Here is a 17,935-nt window from a genome sequence, read left to right as displayed (position 1 = left end):
GCGGGGAGCGGGGCTGAGAATCTCCCGGGAGAGGCGAGAAATGGGATTCACACTTGGTTGGTCTTGAATTTACTGAAGACAGAGACGTGTTTCTGAAGCTTTAACTTGTCAGGGCCACATTGCAAGAATACCAAATTTCCGACAACCATCTGTAGGGTTGTTTCAAATGTGACATTCCTGTGTTTTTGTTGGAGGGGTGGGAAGGGGAAACTCTTCACTCCCCGCCATGATTTCCCATCTCCAACCAGCCACCCACTTCCAACAGCCTCTGCCTCTAATTCTGATATTTTGTGACGAATGAATGGGAGAGTACCAAAGAAACCCCTTCAATTAAACACTTCTTTGTCTCTTTTTGTTTTGAAACTGCTCCCCCCCGCCCTGCACAAGGTTAATCTTTAATTTCAGGAGATGGCAGGGCATTCCTGGAGGGTTGGCAATGTGACAACTGAGACTGGGAATCGCAGTGAGCAGCACCAAGTTGGATTTCTGTACAATATACAGTTTCTGTACAGTGCCCCAAGGCACTACACGGGTGGGCATTATCAAACAAATAGTGACACTGAGAGATGTGAGGATGGGCGTACTTGGAAGAAATGGGATCTTAACAAGCCTCTCAAAGAGGGGAGAGGGAGCGAGGGAGGGGAAACGTCTCGGAGGAGGAAAGCGATAAAGAAGTGGGGAGATTTTGCGGAGAGGGTTCCAGATCTGGGGCAGCTGAAGGAGAGGCGCAGCTAGGAAAATGGAGTGGGGTGCGCAAGTAGCACAGAAATCCTGGAAGACTGGAGGAGGATGATGGAGGTGGGGAATGGGCCATTGCTTGGATCGGAAAACCAGGCACGGACCCACAAGAAGGTGGTGACGAGGCAGGAGAGGGGAAGTGGGGATAAAGACCGGCAGCTCCATAGTTTCCAGGCACGGGGAAATTCCCGTTTTCCGTCATCCTCCCAGCCCCCCACCCTGCTCTGCAGGAACTTGGTTTTTTTTTTGGGTGCGTGGGACTTTACTGGCAGGGCTCAGCAGCTGTTCAGAGCTGCTGCACTGTGCGCGCGTGTTGTGTGAGGAGGAAGTGTACTGACTTTGCAGCGTTGCTGATGTCACAGGGCTGGAGGAAGATGGGGTCGATGCCCTTCAGAGGGCTGGGAGCAGGTAGCCGCTGTCTGCTAGAGGGACCTGCGTGATGCCAGCCTCTCTCAGCTGGGCACCGAGCCCTGTCTCCCGCCTCCCTGCCAACCCCCTCAACTAAAGCGTTAACAAGCCCCTCTCGCTACTTCTCCCTTCGCTGTTGAGTGACGGCTGCTCCACTGAACAGCAAAGAGCTGTCGCTGCAATTAACTGGTGACTGAGGTGTCAGCATTGGAGGTGACAGAAACATGGGGGATGCAAAGGAGAACGGTATGTAACGGCTTGGGGGGGCACGGTCTCCCAGTCACCGAGATCTGTAACTCGAGGCTTCTCAGCCGCAGGTTTTAGGCAGGCGGCCGTGAATCCGAAATGATGGCCGTTGTTTGGAGAACGTGTGTTTATATTTCACAGATATTTGGTTTTTAGTCTCCATTTAGGTCAGCACCCACCACATCCTGTGACATTTGTATGTAGCCAGATGTCTGTGTGTGTGAATAGCTGGAGCTCCAAAGTAGATTCCTGCTGGTGAAAAGCTTGCTTTTCGTTGTTTCTCTCCAAGGAGTTCATTATCCAACTTTTATTTCCGATAGGCTGACTAACTGGTGTTTTTGTGTGGCAGATCAGGTTTGCTGTGGTGACCCTGATTTTACTGCGATCGGGTGTGAGGGGGCTAGGGAACAGGAGCGGGAGGGTGGGAGACTGGGACGGGTGGATGGGAGACTACGGGACGAGGGTACTATGAAGATGCGAAACGTGAAAGGCTGATGCTGCATTTTCAACCTGTGACCCTAGTCGCCATTTTGGTGGAAGCCAAATCCTTGCAGAGATTTTTTTTCTTTCGTTTGGTCGAGTCTCCCCCATCTCTCCCTCCGTCTCCATGGCAACTCCGTTGAGGCTGAGTTGCAGGCAGTGACAGTGTGTAGGTGAGGAACCATCTGGGGAGATGTGCTTCCCACCCTCCCAGCCCCACCAACACACTTTGATTCTCCATCCTTCTCGCAGGGTCAAAAGGTTGGACTGCGCCTCTCTGAGGCATTGTGGGTAACCTCTGTGCCCAGTCAGCCAATGCCAAAAAAAGGCTAATTTCTGTGGCACAGTGCCCAGTGATGTTGATCAACCTAGTAACATGGGTAACAGTAGAAGGAAATGGTTCTGAAGGTGTTTATGTTAATGTTACATCGGCTCCACGCATTCTATTGAGGTCACACACAGAGTCTGTAGGGGGAGAGACAAGGATTCTGCTCCAGTTTTCAGAGGGAGCAGATCTATCTGTATCAGCTGCCTAAGGCCCTGGTCATTCTGCTTGACCAACTTAGTGCTGTCATGCAGTAAACCTTCTTGTTGTCCAAAGACAGAGCCTCTCTTGTAGATACTGAATGGTGGGGTCTGCCCTCTCCCATTAATCACCAGATTGGCCTAAGACAAAGCAGGATTGGTGCCTGCAAACCACCTCGAAAAACCTGTACCCCAGTGCCACATACTGGCAGAGAGGGCAAATACCCACAAGGTACCAGGATTGCTCCTCTAGCTAAATGCTCCAAATACCCTGTAAGGAAGACTGACCGCAATAACATACAAACGTAACAACATTCAGAGGAACTTCACTTGACTAATTCCTGAGACAAAGTGCTTGTCTCGTGTGGAAAGCTCAAGCAGGTAGCATCAGTGTCCATTGGGCTTTAGAAGAATGAGAGATAATCTTATTGAAATTATCCTGAGAGAACATGACAGGCCGTACGCCTAGAGGATGTTTGCTGTTGAGGGAAGCCAGAATATGGGACACAGTTTAAAAACCAAGGTCTCCCATTTGAGCTGGGGATGAGGAGAAATTTTTGGCGTGAGTCTCAAGAACTCTCCCCTAGGCAATGGCAGAGATGGGGGTCCAATGACTGTGTGTGGTAAATAGCTTCATGACTAACAAGTGGTAGCCAGGGTTGGAAGAGAAATGGAGTTAAGGTCACAACCAGCCATGATCGGGTTGAATGGCACAGCAGGTTTGAGGGGCCAAATGGCCCCCACCTGTTCCTAATTTGCATGTTCTTGTGTGACCTGAGAGAACAAATGGGACTTTATCTAAGTGTCTCATCTGAAAGATGGTACCGCCGACAGTGTAGCACTCCTCAGTATTGCACTGGGAATGTTGGTGTGAATTTTGTGCTCACGTCTTTGAGAGTTCCAGGTGGTAGTGTGAACGTAGCTGATGATCCCAGAATTGTTACAGTGCAGAAAGAGGCCGTTCAGCCCATTCTATTTCCTAGTTATACTGACTCTATTACCTAGTGCTTAGTTTTCTCCCAGAGTCAATCCATCTTGTGTCGATAACAAAACAATATTTCGTTTCTCTTCCTTACTGATTGGTAACTTAATTCCCTGAAACCTCTCACACCCACCAACCCTTCAGAAATGCTACATATGTCCAACTCTGGTCCCTTGCAAATCCCTACACCTCTCCCTCCACCCCTGTTGGCTATGCTTCCAGCTGCCTAGGCCGTAGGCTTTGGTATTTCTTCCCGATCTATCTACTCATTTTTAAGATATTTCTTAAAATCCGCCTCTTAGACTGAGCTTTTGGTCACTCATCCTTTGGCTGGGTCTTAAATTTTGCCCAAGAATTCTCCTGGGATGTTTTACTTTGTTAAAGTTCGTAGGTTGTTGGAGATTAACACTGTCGAGGATCCAGTAGTTGGGCCCCTCTGACCAGGGAAGGCCTTAATGACCATGGCACCTGGAACAGAGAAAAAGCACTATGTTCATGGGGAACAGCTCTGTTGCTATGGTTGCCAATAACATACTATGAATAGCTATGCTGGTTAGGAAGGGAAAAGGAATAAGTCTTTAAGGAACTTTCCAGGTCACATTAAGATAAAGGAACAGGAGTTGGCTATTCAGTCTCTCAATTGACACAGCACAGTGGCTCAGTAAGGGACCTGGGTTCGATTCCACCCTTGGGCGACTGTCTGTGTGGAGTTTGCACATTCTCCCTGTGTCTACGTGGGTTCCCTCCGGGTGCTTTGGTTTCCTCCCACGGTCCAAAGATGTGCTTGTTTGTTGAATTGGCCATGGGAAATTGCCCATTGTGTCCAGGGATATGCAAGCTGGGTGGGTTAGCCATGGGGAATGCAGGGTTATAGGGCTAGGGTAGGGGGGTGGGTCTGGGGGGTATGCAATTCGGAGGGTTGATGTGGACTCGATGGGCTGAATGGGATTCTGCGATTCTATTCCATGATTCTATGATCCTGTTTTCCACCACTCAATGAGATCATGGCTGATCTGTGGCCTAACTCCATATATATCTCTTTTGGCCCATACCCCTTAATACCTTCGCTTAACAAACATGTGTCTGTCGCAGATTTAAAATTAACAACTGATGTAGCAATTGATAGATATACGACAAGGGCCTCATACCGTCATCAAAATGGTGGCGGAGTAGGGCCCCTTAGCCAGGCTCATCTGCTCTGACCACTTTTCGTTTCTTTCTTTTCTTCTTTGTTTCCTTCTTTTTCATTTTGCTTACCTTTTGTCCTGATCTTGGACAGGCATTGGTGGCAATGAGGAGGCCCATGGTGGACTCGGGTGGGCCCAGGGCGGAGTGGTCCCAGGGCGGACTCGGGTGGTCCCAGGGCGGACTCGGGTGGGCCCAGGATGGAGTGTGCCCAGGGCAGACTCGGGTGAGCCCAGGGCGGAGTGGGCCCAGGGCGGACTCGTGTGGGCCCAGGGCGGAGTGGGCCCAGGGCGGACTCGAGTGGTCCCAGGTGGACTCGGGTGGTCCCAGGGCGGACTCGGGTGGGCACAGGGCGGAGTGGGCCCAGGGCGGACTCGGGTGGGCCCAGGGCAGAGTGGGCCCAGGGCGGACTCGAGTGGGCCCAAGGCGGACTCGGGTGGGCCCAGGGCGGACTCGAGTGGGCCCAGCACGGATTCGGGTGGGCCCAGCACGGACTCGGGTGGGCCCTTGCTTACTTTTCTGGGGCAAGCATGGGACCCGGCATCGGAATCGGCAGCTGCTACATCAGCAGAGGCGATGTCGGTGAGGTAGGCCCCGCGATGAGAGATGGCGCCTGAGGAACAGTGACTTTGTCGTTGGTTGGGTCAGGTGCTGGTGGCGGTGATAGAAGGGCATCATGGCGACATCGATGAAGTGGGCCCAGCGGTGAGCCCAGTGAAGATGGTGGCATGGCAGTGGCAGAGGAGAATTGGCCCGGCACCAAAAGATGGTGACTTTAATGTAGGTTGGGTCCAGTGTAGATGGCAGTGAGGTGGTGGAGGAGGGATGGTGGCACAGGCATTGTTGATGTTGAGCTGGCTGAGGACTGATGGACTCTCTCTCAACTCTATCTTTTTTATTTCTTTAAGCTATATCTTTCTTTTTTTTCTTACTCTTAAAACTTTTCAAAATGGCACTGGATTGTGGTGACAGTGCAAAAAAAAAATTTCCCTGTATTTTGCTGTTTTTCTCAGTGTAATATAAATGTGACAGTAAAATCATTCCTTCACTCATTCTACACTCTTCTGATTCTGTTCCCAAACTGAACTGCACTGCCTCTGATGGCTCTGTCTTCAGTTACCAAGGTCCTGGGTTTCCCTCCTTAAAGCTTTCCACCTGTTCATCATCCAAGTTGCTTTGAAGAAGAAGCTTAAAATCCAGCTTGGTTTTGATCAACCTGGTGAATAACTCCTGCAGTCAGGTTGTCAGATTGTATTACTATGAGGTGCCTTGGGACTTGAATGGTGCTATGTAAATTCAAGTTGTTGTTGCCGCGCTTCAGACAGGTTTTAATGTAGTCCTGGCAAGGAAGCCGCGTTCTCTCAGCTCAAACTGTAATGACCAGGTTCCTCCTGTGCTGTTGCTAACTCACAGTCACCCACAGAGCTCCTCTTGCATACTGACAGCTCAACCGCTTGCCTGCAGGGGGTTTACCGTGTGAGGTCCATGAAGGGTTTGTGTAGGAGAGAGGAGGGAGGCAAGCAATCGAGCTTGAAGCGAAAGGCTGCTCAATTGTGGAAACCAGTGTTCTTTCCCAGACCTGGGTCAGAACAGCGATTCCAACCAGCTCCACCCAGCTGTTGAGCAGAAGTTCTGTAAATTTCCCAAACTGAAACAAACACAAGTAAATCTAATGACGGAAGGGAGGCACTTACACACATACACACACACACCCTTTGCGAAGATGTGTTATACTGATGAACACTCTGGTTTATGTACAGTTTTGGCCCCGTTATCTAAGGACCAATCTACTTGCTGTAGAGACAGTGCAGTGGAGATTCATCCAGCTGATTCCTGGGATTGGTGGGATTGTCCTGAGAGGAGATTGAGGAGACTGGGTCTATATTATTTTGACTTTTGGAGAAGGAGGGGTGATCTCATTGAAATGTACCAAATTCTTCCAGAGCTCAGCAGAGTGGATGCAGAAAGGATATTTCCCCCTGGCTTGGGGTGGGGGTGTGTGGAGTAGAACGAGGGGACAGAACTTCAGGATACAGGGCAGGCCATTGAGGACTGGGACGATCAGAGGATGGTGAACCTTTGTAATTCTCCACCTCCAGAGGGCTGTGGAAACTCAGTGACTGAGTATGTTTAAGACAACTGGTTCAATTTCTTGATACGGTCAACATCGAAAGGATATGGGAAGGTTGCGGGGAAAATGGTGTTCAGATGGATGCTCAGTTGTGATCTAGAAGGGTGGAGCAGGATCGAGAGGCTGAATGGCCAACTGCTGCTTGAATGTTTACCCAGTGTCAGCTGACAAATATGCTACACTTGATGATGGGTTGGAAAAGTTTCGATTTTCTCTTCCGCCTAACAGGCAGAGCTTGGAATGATAATGCAGATTTCTGTTGAGTTTGCAAAGTCTGACCTCCCAATTCATAATGGTAAACCATCAGGGCAAAGAAAAAAATTGTGACACAGGAAGCTGGGTTGAGCACAGGAAATGCGTGCCCTGAGGCAGCATGTTTAAATAGCTTATTTGAGATGTTGCTCATTCCACAAGAACTTTACAGTAGAGCTCTCTTCAAGATTTCTGTTCTCATCCATTCCTGGCCTGTGGAATCTGCAATTCCATCCATAAACTTTGTGCCCCTATTTCTTTCTCTCTCTGTGTCTCCACACCCCCACTTCCCCTCTCTCACCTGTCCTTGCTCCCCGCTGTTGCGCTCTCTCTCTCACACTGTCTCTCTCTCTCTCTCTCTGCCCCTTCCCTCTCTGCACTCTCCTCCTGTCTCTGCTCCTCCCCTCTCTCTCCCCACTCTTCCCTCCCCTTACAACACCCTCTTTCCCCTTCTTCCCACCACCCCCCCTTAAAAATTTCACTCTTTAATCAAGAACATAAATTGCTGGAGAAACTCAGCAGGTCTGGCAGCAAATGTGGAGAGAGAAAATCAGAGTTAACATTTTGAGGCCCGTGGCTCTTCTTCAGAACTGATAGCAGCTGGGAGAAAGTGGTATTTATGGTGAAGACGGGCGTGGAGGGTGTTTGAGGAGAGCAGATAAGTGGAGACGGAGTCCAGAGAAGAAATAGGAAAGAGGTAGACGGAGAGGGGGATTGTTGATTGTGAGTCACAGGAGAAGTTGAAGAAGCGATGATGAGAGCTAAGAGTAGGAGAGAAGGGGTAAGTTGTGCTGAAAGGATCAGAGTGTGGGGAGTGGGTAAAAAAAAAAGAAGCATATAATCAGATTCCAATGTTGACTCCTAGAGGCTGTAGGGCCCCAAATGAAAGATGAGATGCTGTTTTTCCAGTTTTGGGTTTTAGGTCGATTGACACTCCCTCAGAATTGAGGAAGTTCTGACGAAAGGTCACTTGACCTGAAGCATTAACTCTGATTTCTGTCCATGGATGCTGCCAGACCTGCTGAGTTTTTCCAGCAATTTCTATTTTTTTGTCTCTGATTTACAGCATCCACAGTTCTTTCAGTTTTTATGAAGGGGAATATGCGTTCAGTCATGACATCCTGTTGAAGGTGACAGAAATGGTGACCTACCATCCTTTAGATGCAGAGATTGGTGGGGAGGCAAGTGAGGACCGGGAGTCCCGATTGCTGTTGCAGAGGGAAATGGGGGTGAGGGTGGGGGAGGGGGAGGGGGGTGTGAAGGCCGAAGTGCAAGAGATAGGTTGGACATCGCTTGTCAACTACAGTGCTGGGGAATCTTCGGTTGAGGAACATTTCTGAGGTTCCCCCACTTCCATTGTGGAAACTGGCATCATCAGAACAGATACTCTTTGATCAGTCAGCCAAGTGGATGCATCCTTTAGGAAAGTGGGAGGAAGGAAGCGAGTTCATCCTGGATTCCAATGGAAGTGAACTGACCCCCAAGAGGTTCCTTTGGCTGTGTGGAGCCTAAGCTGCTCCTATATGGAACTGGAAAGTGTGCGTGTGCATGCTGTATCAGGGGCACCGACCCCTTTGACAATGTTCCGAATAGCTGGGCTGAGCTCAATCTGCCAATGTCTGTGCAAAAACCGATTGCGGGATAAGGAAAGAGAGTTCCTTTCTTGGATGGTGGGCAACTCTCCCTGATTGGGTTCTCCAGTGCCAGTTTCTTTGGAAAATTAATTAGCAGCTCACTAAAAATGGGAAAATGGAACGGTCACCTATTGAGGTGAAGGATTAGAGAGGAGACTTCCCCATGAGAGGCAGGCAAACAAATAAAGTGGCTGTTAAAGTAGCAATTGAACCATTTGGGGACACAAATGACAGCAGGCTAGAAGAGGGATAGCGTCCACCTTGGCAGGGGCAAGAGATTCCATGACAGTAGACAATGACTACAAAAGGAGTAGTGCCAATGGGCCGACGGGCCTGTTTCTCATCCAGATGTGTTGATTTGCACCAGGCTCTCTGCTTGGTTTTGCGTTCTGACTTTTTAGTTTTGTTGATCCTGTCATGAGAACCACTCATGAGCGGATGGGTTGCTCAGCAGGTCAGTTTGTCAGGAGTTCCATCTGATCTGAATCCGTCTGCGAAAGAATTGGGGAGCTCTGTGTCCAAAGTGACTTAAACTGGCTCGGAAAATCCGAACCACATTAACCGCTCAGTAGCACTCCCACATGTTTAGAACATAAGGTTACCAGAATCGGGAGCAGGAGTGGGCCTTTCGGAGCTTCGAGACCGTTCCATTCCAGACTATGACTGATCTAATTGTGGCCACAACTGTACTTTGTGCCTGAGGCCACCCAGAACCCTTGGCTCCCTTCTCTCTTTAAAATCTGTAAACGGTCTAACTCAGGCTTGAATCAATTCACTGACCCTAGCTCCAGTGTTTGTTGGGATGGAGAATTTCAATTACAGCCCTCTGAGAGAAAACATTCCTCCTCATCTCCATCTCAAACAGGAAGCCCTTTGTCTTGAGACTGTGTCCCCTTGTTCTAGATGTCCCCATGCAGGGAAATATCCTCCAGGCATTCACCTCATTAAGCCCCTTTTGAATCTTATACATTGAATAAGACCGCCTCACACTCTGCAAACTCCAAGGAGCAACTTGGCTAACCATTCCTCAGAATGTAAAATGAATTGGCATTGTCTCTCCCTACATATAACTGTAGGTCTCCCTCCTGGCTCTCTATCAGGACAGAGTGCCTTGCCCGGGATACTTCTAGTCTCTGTGGTTCACTACCACACAGGAGGAAGTGTAGATTACTGAGTTCCTTGCTTTTAGAGGGTGAGGACACAAAAGAAAGGAGCAGGAGCAGGCCATTCGGCTGGTCGAGCTTCAATTTGCATCTTCACAGCAGCTTCTATTTGTAGGCCGTGAACGCTCTGGTGAGAACAAGGCCAGACGTACATGAACCATCTGAGAGTTAGGCAGAGCCTAATCCGCTCACAGCCTACAGCTGCATAGCTACCGTGCATCAATTGGCTATTTGCTATTAGAGTCATAGAGATGTACAGCACGGAAACAGACCCTTTGATCCAACTCGTCTGTGCCAACCGGATATCCTAAACTAATCTAGTTCCATTTGCCAGCATTTGACCCGTATCCCTCCAAACTCTTCCTATTCATATACCCATCCAAATGCCTTTTAAATGTTGTCCAAAACAATGCAACAGCTTATCAAACTGTAATTACTGCTCCAAAATATTGAGGAAATTGGCTTGAATACTGAAAAAAACTCAAAAAAGGAGCAGCCACAATATTCTCCTGTCCTCCATCTTGGATTACCCAGCCTCCTTTCTTGCACACGATTCACTATTTGCAAATTCTTTAGCCATTTCATTAGCCATTGATGGAGAGCAGTATGGATCCTGCATTGTGTGGTTGTTACAGATGCTGCCCCTCTTCTAGAAACTGCAAGTAAAAGCTGTAACAATGTGGACCCAAAACTGGCTAAGTGGAAAAAAGAGAGGTTATGCTGAACTTACATATAAGATGTGAGTTACACTTCAGCTGGAGTACTGTGTACAGTCTGGGCCCCACACCTTAGGACGGATCTGAATGCAGCGGAGAAAGTACAGAAGAGATTTCCGAGATTGGTTACAGGGATGAGAAACTCCAGTTGGGAGGATAGAAAGGAGAAGTTGGGAATGTTTGCCTTGGAGAAGAGAAGGCTAAAAGAAGATTTGATAGAAGTTTTCAAAGTCATGAGTGGCCTGGACAGGATAAGCAGAGAGAAACTGTTCCCACTTATAAAAAGATTGAGGACAAGAGGGTACCGATCTAACGTGATTTGTAAAAGGAGCAATTGGAAATGAGAAAGTAATAAATTTTTCACACATTCAGTTCCAGAATGCACAGCTTGGAAATGTGGTAGAGGCAGGATTAATAGGGCATTCCAGAGAGCATGGGATGGTTATTTAAATAGAAACAATGTACAAGGCTGTGGGGATAAGCTGGAAGAATGGCATTATGCCAACATGCAAATTTGAAGAGTATGTGTAGCCATGATGGGCTGAATGGCCTCTTCTGCATTGAGTAACAATTACTTGACTCTGTGAAACAGCAAGGAACATACACACTAAACGAGGGCCAGGTAATGAACAGCTCAAACAAGAGGGACTGTAACCATTTCCCTTTGACATTCACCATCACTGAATCCCCCACTATCAACATCCTGAGGGTTACAATTGACCAGAAACTGAACTGGATTGGACACATAAATGCTGTGGCTACAAGACCGAGGTCAGAGACTTTGAATTCTATGGCAGATAGCTCACCTCCTGACTCCTCAAAGTCTGTCCACCATCTACAAGGCATAAGTCAGGAGTGTGATGGAATACTCCCCACTTGCCTGGATGGGTTCGACCACGACAACGCTCAAGAAGCTTGATACCATCTAGGACAAAGCAGCCCGCTTGATTGGCACCACATCCACAAGCATTCACTCCCTCCACCACCGACGCTCAGTAGCAGCAGTGTGTATCATCTACAAGATGCACTGCAGAAATTCACCAAAGATCCTTAAGCAGTATCTTCCAAAGCCTCAAACTCTACTATCTGGATGGACAAGGGCAACAGATACATGAGAACACCATTACCTACAAGTTCCACTCCAACGCACTCACCACCCTGACTTGACAATATATCACTGTTCCTTCAGTGTCGCTGGGACAAAATTAAGGAATTCCCTCCCTAGCAGCATTGTGGGTCTACCTACACCAAATGGACTGTAGCAATTCGCAAAAGCAGCTCACCGCCACCTTCCCAATGGCAATTGAGGATGGGCAATAAATGCTGGCCTAACCGGTGTCACCCATGTCCCAGGAACAAATAAGAAATGTTTAGAATTTCCCTTATCCCAATTGAATAAACTTGCTCGGCTATTTTCATTTTGAAGAATGTTCTAAATGTTAATGGTGGTCCAGGCACTTTGGATAATCTTTCCTTTTTAACAGTGAGTCAACCCAAAGCAGTACACAAGTGGGATGGGCCAGCACACCAGGGGAAGAGTCTAGTGGAAGCTCCAAGATGTGGTAACCAAAGTTGGAAGAAGTGAGGGAAGATTACAGATAATACAGGATTCAGTGACACAAGGACATCAAGGCTAGAGCCTGCAGGTTCTCAAAGAATGGAGAGACTTAGGAGATTTCAGGTTTTGCAGTTCTGAGAGAGAACAGTGTAGAGGAGGTCACAGTGTCTGATACTTGACTTGAACACAGTAAAGATGCAGGAATGAAGAAGAGTAGAATGAGGCACTCAGAGGAAAATAAGAAGTAGTAATGTCAGGTAGGATATAGGCTAGAAGGAAGAGATGAAGGGATTGGATCATCAGCTGTTCCTTATTTCAACTGCCTAGCTCCATCCTTGGGAATCTCTCTCTCTCTATCTTCCTTTCTTGGTTTAGCAATCTGTCAAAGGGAAGCAAAGGGTGAAGGGGATTTTGATCCCTCCTGGTTTCCAAAGGCACAGGGCAGCGAGCGAGAAATCCAACTGGAGCAACTGGAAGGAAGGTTCCAACTCCTTCCATCCCACCATCGGCAGCTGTCCCTTCACGTGACTGGGCCTTGTCCTTCAGCACACCCTCTGTGGGCTCTTCATCCACATCCTCCTTTAAGGTTTTCCTTCAAATCTAGTACTTCAGCCACCACCTACCACCAAACTTCTGGTCCCCTGCCCCAAATACTCTCTTCGGTTCAATGTCATTATATTTGGCCCCTGTGAAATGCTTTGTGACAGAGACACTACCCAGGTGGAAATTATTTGTTGTTGCTGCTGAGGTTTGAGCGAGCTGTTCCCCAAACCTCCCCATATAGAGGGTAATTCTCTTGGCCTTTACAGAAAGAGAGAGAGAGAGCGAAAAGGAGGCAAGAAGCATTTGCCTGCAAAGTGAAAGCTGTTGGAGCAACTAGGGGAGATACTCAGAAACTCAGTGGAGAATCAAGCAGCGTTCGGAGGGTTGACTGCATTGGGTTTCGGCTGATGCAGGAGTTAGAGAGGATAAGCCCACTTCCTATGAATCTGGGTGGTTGCCAGTGATTGGGCATTGTCAATATAACTGGCAGGGTCTTTCATTCAGAGGATGTGGGCATCGCCGTCAGGACTGGCATTACCTGACCTGTCCCTGACTGCCTTTGGGAAGTTTGCATAGGAGTTTCTCCTTGACAAGGGCAATCACAGTGGTGGTGAGACTGCTGCTCACACAGTGTTGGAAGTCTGACCCAGCGATGACGGACAAACAGGAATAAATATATATATTTATGTATGTATTTACATCTGCCCGAGCCTGGTTGGTATGCAGCTTGGCAGGGAGGCGATGATGTTCCCGTGATCCTGCTCTCTGTCCTTCTCTGCTGCTAGAGGTCACCGATCTGGGAGGAGCTGTTCAGCTGACCCCTGGAGAGTTGCTGCTGTGTATGCCGTGGATGGGACACCCCAGCAGTGGAGGGGATGGGTGCTCAGCTCAGCGGGCAGGACAGTGATCCCCACCCCGCTCTCCCCCCGCCCCAGCCATCAGTGATAGGCTGTGCCCCAGATGGGTATTGAGCTGCTTCTGTGTTGTCAGAGCTGCCGACCTGCTGAAAGGTGAGTATTCCGACATCAACTTGCTCCTCGCTGTCAGCACATGGTGCGATGTCTGAGAATACTGTCAAGTGAGGAGATAATTATAATCGTAAGTTGATGGATAGAGTGAATAGCCAAGGTCTTTTCCCCAGGGTGGGGGAGTCCAAAACTAGAGAGCGTAGGTTTAAAGTGAGAGGGGAAAGATTTAAAAGGGACCTAAGGGGTTAACTTTTTCACGCAGAGGATGGTGGTGTGTATGGAATGAGCTGCCAGAGGAAGTGTTGGAGGCTGATACAAATACAACATTTAAAAGGCATCTGGTGGGTATATGAATAGGAATGGTTTAGAGGGATATGGGCCAAATGCTGGCAAATGGAACTAGATTAATATAGGATATCTGGTCGGCATGGACAGGTTGGACCGTAGGGTTTGTTTCCGTGCTGTACATCTCCAAGATTCTAAGTTGCTCACATTACACACTGTCTGATATTAACTTGGGTTTAAGCTGAATTAAAGGGAGTTGGATCTGATCCAGGAGGGGGAGGAGATGTGAGGCAGAAGGTTAAGCTAACATAACCCCTTGGGTCTTTGCCAGATACGTAATTTCGTGTTTTATTGCTGAGACTTTTCATCTTGCACTCATCAGGACAAACACAAAATTGCCTAATTTTAAATGCCCACAACAGTGTATACTCCTGAAGAGTGCTGAATGCTTGGCTGAGGTGTTGCTGCTCTCTGCACGCTACAGAAATTTGTTCAAAACTTGTCCCTTCTTTGAATAACTTGGGAGCTTGGGTAAACTCTGTTGCTTTTTCCGTGGCAACAGAACATCCTTTTGTTTTGTAACGTAAGTTGTGATTGTTTGAGATCTGGTAATCTTGCATTTGTCCTGACTGAGTGCAATATGAAAAGTTTTAGCAACATGTCTCTCACTCCAGCAGTATTCAAGATCTGCACAACTGAGTGACTGTTTGTTTGTAAACATGTTAAACATGAAACCATTGTTTCTCCTTGTGGGGAAACTTGGAAACAAGAGGTATTAGTTTTAGTCTAAGGGGTGGCAGATTCAAAACTGAGATGAGGAGGAATTACTTTTCTTGAAGGTAATGAATCTGTGGAATTCACTGCCCCAGAGCGTGATGGACATCGGGACAGGGGCGAAATTTAAAGGAGAGATAGGCAGATTTTTAATTAATAATGGATTGAATGGTTATGGAGAGCAGGCAGGAAATGGAGTTGAAGCCAAGATGAGATCAGCCGAGATCATATTAAGTAGTGGTGCAGGCCCAAAGTGCTGAACAGCCTTCTCCTGCTCCTAGCTCTTATGGGCTTGTTTGTAAGAAAATAATTTATATATTTCACAGAGGTTGAACAAGGTGAGAATTACGGCTGGGTGGAAAGAGGTAAAAGATATGATTCATACTTTTTGATTGAATAAAAATAGTTAAGGAGGTCTTCTCTAAAATGAAGTATCTCTTTAAAAATTCACGGGTGTCCTTGGGTACAATCACCTATTTCCTTAATAGTTCCTTCACTGCATTCTGAACTTATCTAATAGCCTTTTGAAATTGAGTGCAAATGATGTTTTATTTGGGGTTGCCTGGGAAGTTTCCCATCTGCTATAGATTCTATAGTCAGGAATAATTCTAGCTTCCACTCGCAAACCCCTCTGCTGAGCTTTCACCCCGCTGTCGGATGCTTAGAGATGGAGAGCTTTAAGTAGATTGCACATTAATGTAAATGGTGAGACTTTCATCCTTTTAGCAATGAGGGAGAAGGGGGGATGGTGACAAAGGTAATAAAAGAAAGAAAACTGCTCCTGTTAGATGTGATTCCGCATTTGGGAAGCATTTGCTGAACAGAGCTACTAATAGCTACAGTAGTGACCAATTCAGATAATCTGTCAAGGTTGTAACATGGCTCAGTTATTGTTAGAAGCCACACACATTCATTTTCCAGAAACAAAATGAATATGTTCAAACCCTATGCATTTTAAGCTGTCCGAGAGCTCCAGGAGCCTATTGCTGTCGTCATGGCAATGCCTCGGCCAATCACAGTCAACTTGACAACCAATCAGTACTTCTTTCTCCTGTAGTATAAATTGTTGTGGTTGTTTGAAATTTAACATTCTTGAATGTGCCTTGATGGGATGGCATGCTGGTTCATTGGTTAGCACTGCTGCCTCACAGCGCCAGGGGCCCGGGTTCAATTCCAGCCTCGGGTGACTGTCTGTGTGGAGTTTGCACATTCTCCCCGTGTCTGCGTGTGTTTCCTCCGGGTGCCCCACAGTCCTAAGATGTGCAGGCTAGGTGGATTGGCCGTGGGAAATGCAGGGTTAGGGTAGTGGCGTGCACTTGGGTGGGATGCTCTTTGGAGGATCAGTATGGACTGGATGGGCTGAAAGGCCTGTTTCCACGCTGTAGGGATGGTATTCTATGAGTGTGAGCTTTGGTAACGCGTCACCCTATTCAGTAATATTCAAGTTGAATAGAACCTAGTGTCTGTTTGTCATTAAGGAGACAGTTGGGGTGGTGCAACATTTTCGGTATCGCGAGAGGCAAATTCTGATTCCTTCTAAAGTCAATTGGCAATGCTTGAAAAGTAAGCAGGGAGTGAGCAGAAAGCGGGTGGTGTGGAGAGAAATTTCAGCACGGCCTCCGGTGTACCAAGTGGCCTGTTCTGTTACTTTCTTTGGCTGCATGTTGCAGTTCAGTGAGTAGCGAGACGAGCTGTCTTTTCCGTACATACCGATGAGAGTCTGTATGAGGCACAGGCACCCTCAGGAAGTGGAGGTGGAAGGGGTTGGGTACAGAGTATGAGAACCTGAACCTCTCTCCTGGGAGCCGGATGGAGTTCAGATTGTGTCCAAACCCTATCCTTGTGGCGGAAGAGAGGAAAGGTGGCATAAGCAAATGGCGAACAACCCTGGAGTTTTGTTTGTAACATAAACATGCAGACAGCTCAGTGGTTGAGGTCAATGTGGTTCTGAGCTGAACACAGCAGTGACGTCCTGACTTCTAAAAACATTTTTTCATCAACCCATTCAGTGACATTATTGACAGACATCTGGGACTAGAACCCAGGCCCCCTAGCTCAGAGGCTGGGACATGAACACTACACATAACAGCACCGGCCCCAAGCTCCTGGGTTTAACTAATGATTTGAATTGGCGTCAGCATCATAAGATTTAGGCAGCAAAGGGGAGCAAGCACCCGATATGTTTGAAAGTGGCTCTTGCTGGAAGCTTTGCATGTATGAGGACTACTTCCTGCTGCCAAGCAGCATTCAGTGTGAAGGGGCTGGTTTAATGCTCACCCAGGGTCATGTGAGTGGAACTGGCGACAGAAACACTGAAAAAGGAACTGGGTTGTGAAAGGAAACATCAGAAGAGGAATATCAGCTGATGTGACTGAAAGCAGACAGGAAACAGTTAGTGAAAGGGATTGAGATTCATCCTGGTGCACAGGAAGAGGGCTGGTGCCAGAAAGAGATCTGATCTACTGCAGACATTCAAATAGAATATATCACAGCAAACAAAGCTGTGTCCTCTGTGCTACCATGAACGGCCATGCCATCAGCTGCTGAGGGCCCTCAGCCCTGGAAATCCACCCACCCACCCACACACACACACACACACATCACCCCCCAAACCCTACATACACACACACAATTCCCCCCCACCACACATACACCTTCCCCAAGCCTACCACTATACACACACAACTCCAACTGCCCCTCCCCACCCGTGTCATCATCATAGAATCATCTTAGAATCCCTAGTGTGGAAACAGGCCCTTCGGCCCAACAAGTCCACACCGAACCTCACAGCATCCCACCCAGACCAATCCCCCTGTAACCTACCTAATCTACACATCTCTGGACACTATGGGTAATTTAGCCTGGCCAATCCACCTAACCTGCACATCTTTGGTCTGTGGGAGGAAACTGGAACACCCGGAGGAAACCCACACAGACACGAGGAGAATGTGCAAACTCCACACAGGCAGTCACTACGCTGTTTTGTACCACAGAGACCAATCCCACTGACCACTGCCACTGCCCACCCACCATTCCCACTGACCACTGCCACTGCCCACCCACCACTCCCACTGACCACTGCCACTGCCCACCCACCATTCTCACTGACCACTGCCACTGCCCACCCACCACTGACCACTGCCACTGCCCACCACTCATACTGACCACTGCCACCATCCACCCACCATTCCCACTGACCACTGCCACTGCCCACCCACCAATCCCACTGACCACTGCCACTGCCCACCCACCATCATCACTGACCACTGCTGACTGTATACAGGTCTGTAGGGCTGTACTCCAGGGCTGACTGTATACAGGTCTATAGGGCTGTACCCCAGTGCTGA

General features: G+C 48.1%; 1 protein-coding gene across 1 annotated transcript in view; it reads left to right on the top strand.

Moving 5' to 3' along the window:
- Positions 1–1,113: 1,113 nt before the first annotated feature.
- Positions 1,114–17,935, top strand: part of LOC109938507 (GEM interacting protein) — a 64,119-nt gene continuing 47,297 nt past the window's right edge. Inside the window, exon 1 of the mRNA XM_048617841.1 lies at positions 1,114–1,392. Coding sequence (XP_048473798.1) covers positions 1,371–1,392 — 22 coding nt within the window. The 5' untranslated portion in view covers positions 1,114–1,370. The remainder of the gene's footprint in view (positions 1,393–17,935) is intronic.

The sequence above is a fragment of the Rhincodon typus genome, chromosome 38 (genome assembly GCF_021869965.1).
Source record: "Rhincodon typus isolate 14 chromosome 38, sRhiTyp1.1, whole genome shotgun sequence".
Classification (NCBI taxonomy): Eukaryota; Metazoa; Chordata; class Chondrichthyes; order Orectolobiformes; family Rhincodontidae; genus Rhincodon; species Rhincodon typus.
This window is presented reverse-complemented; position numbering and strand designations above follow the sequence as displayed.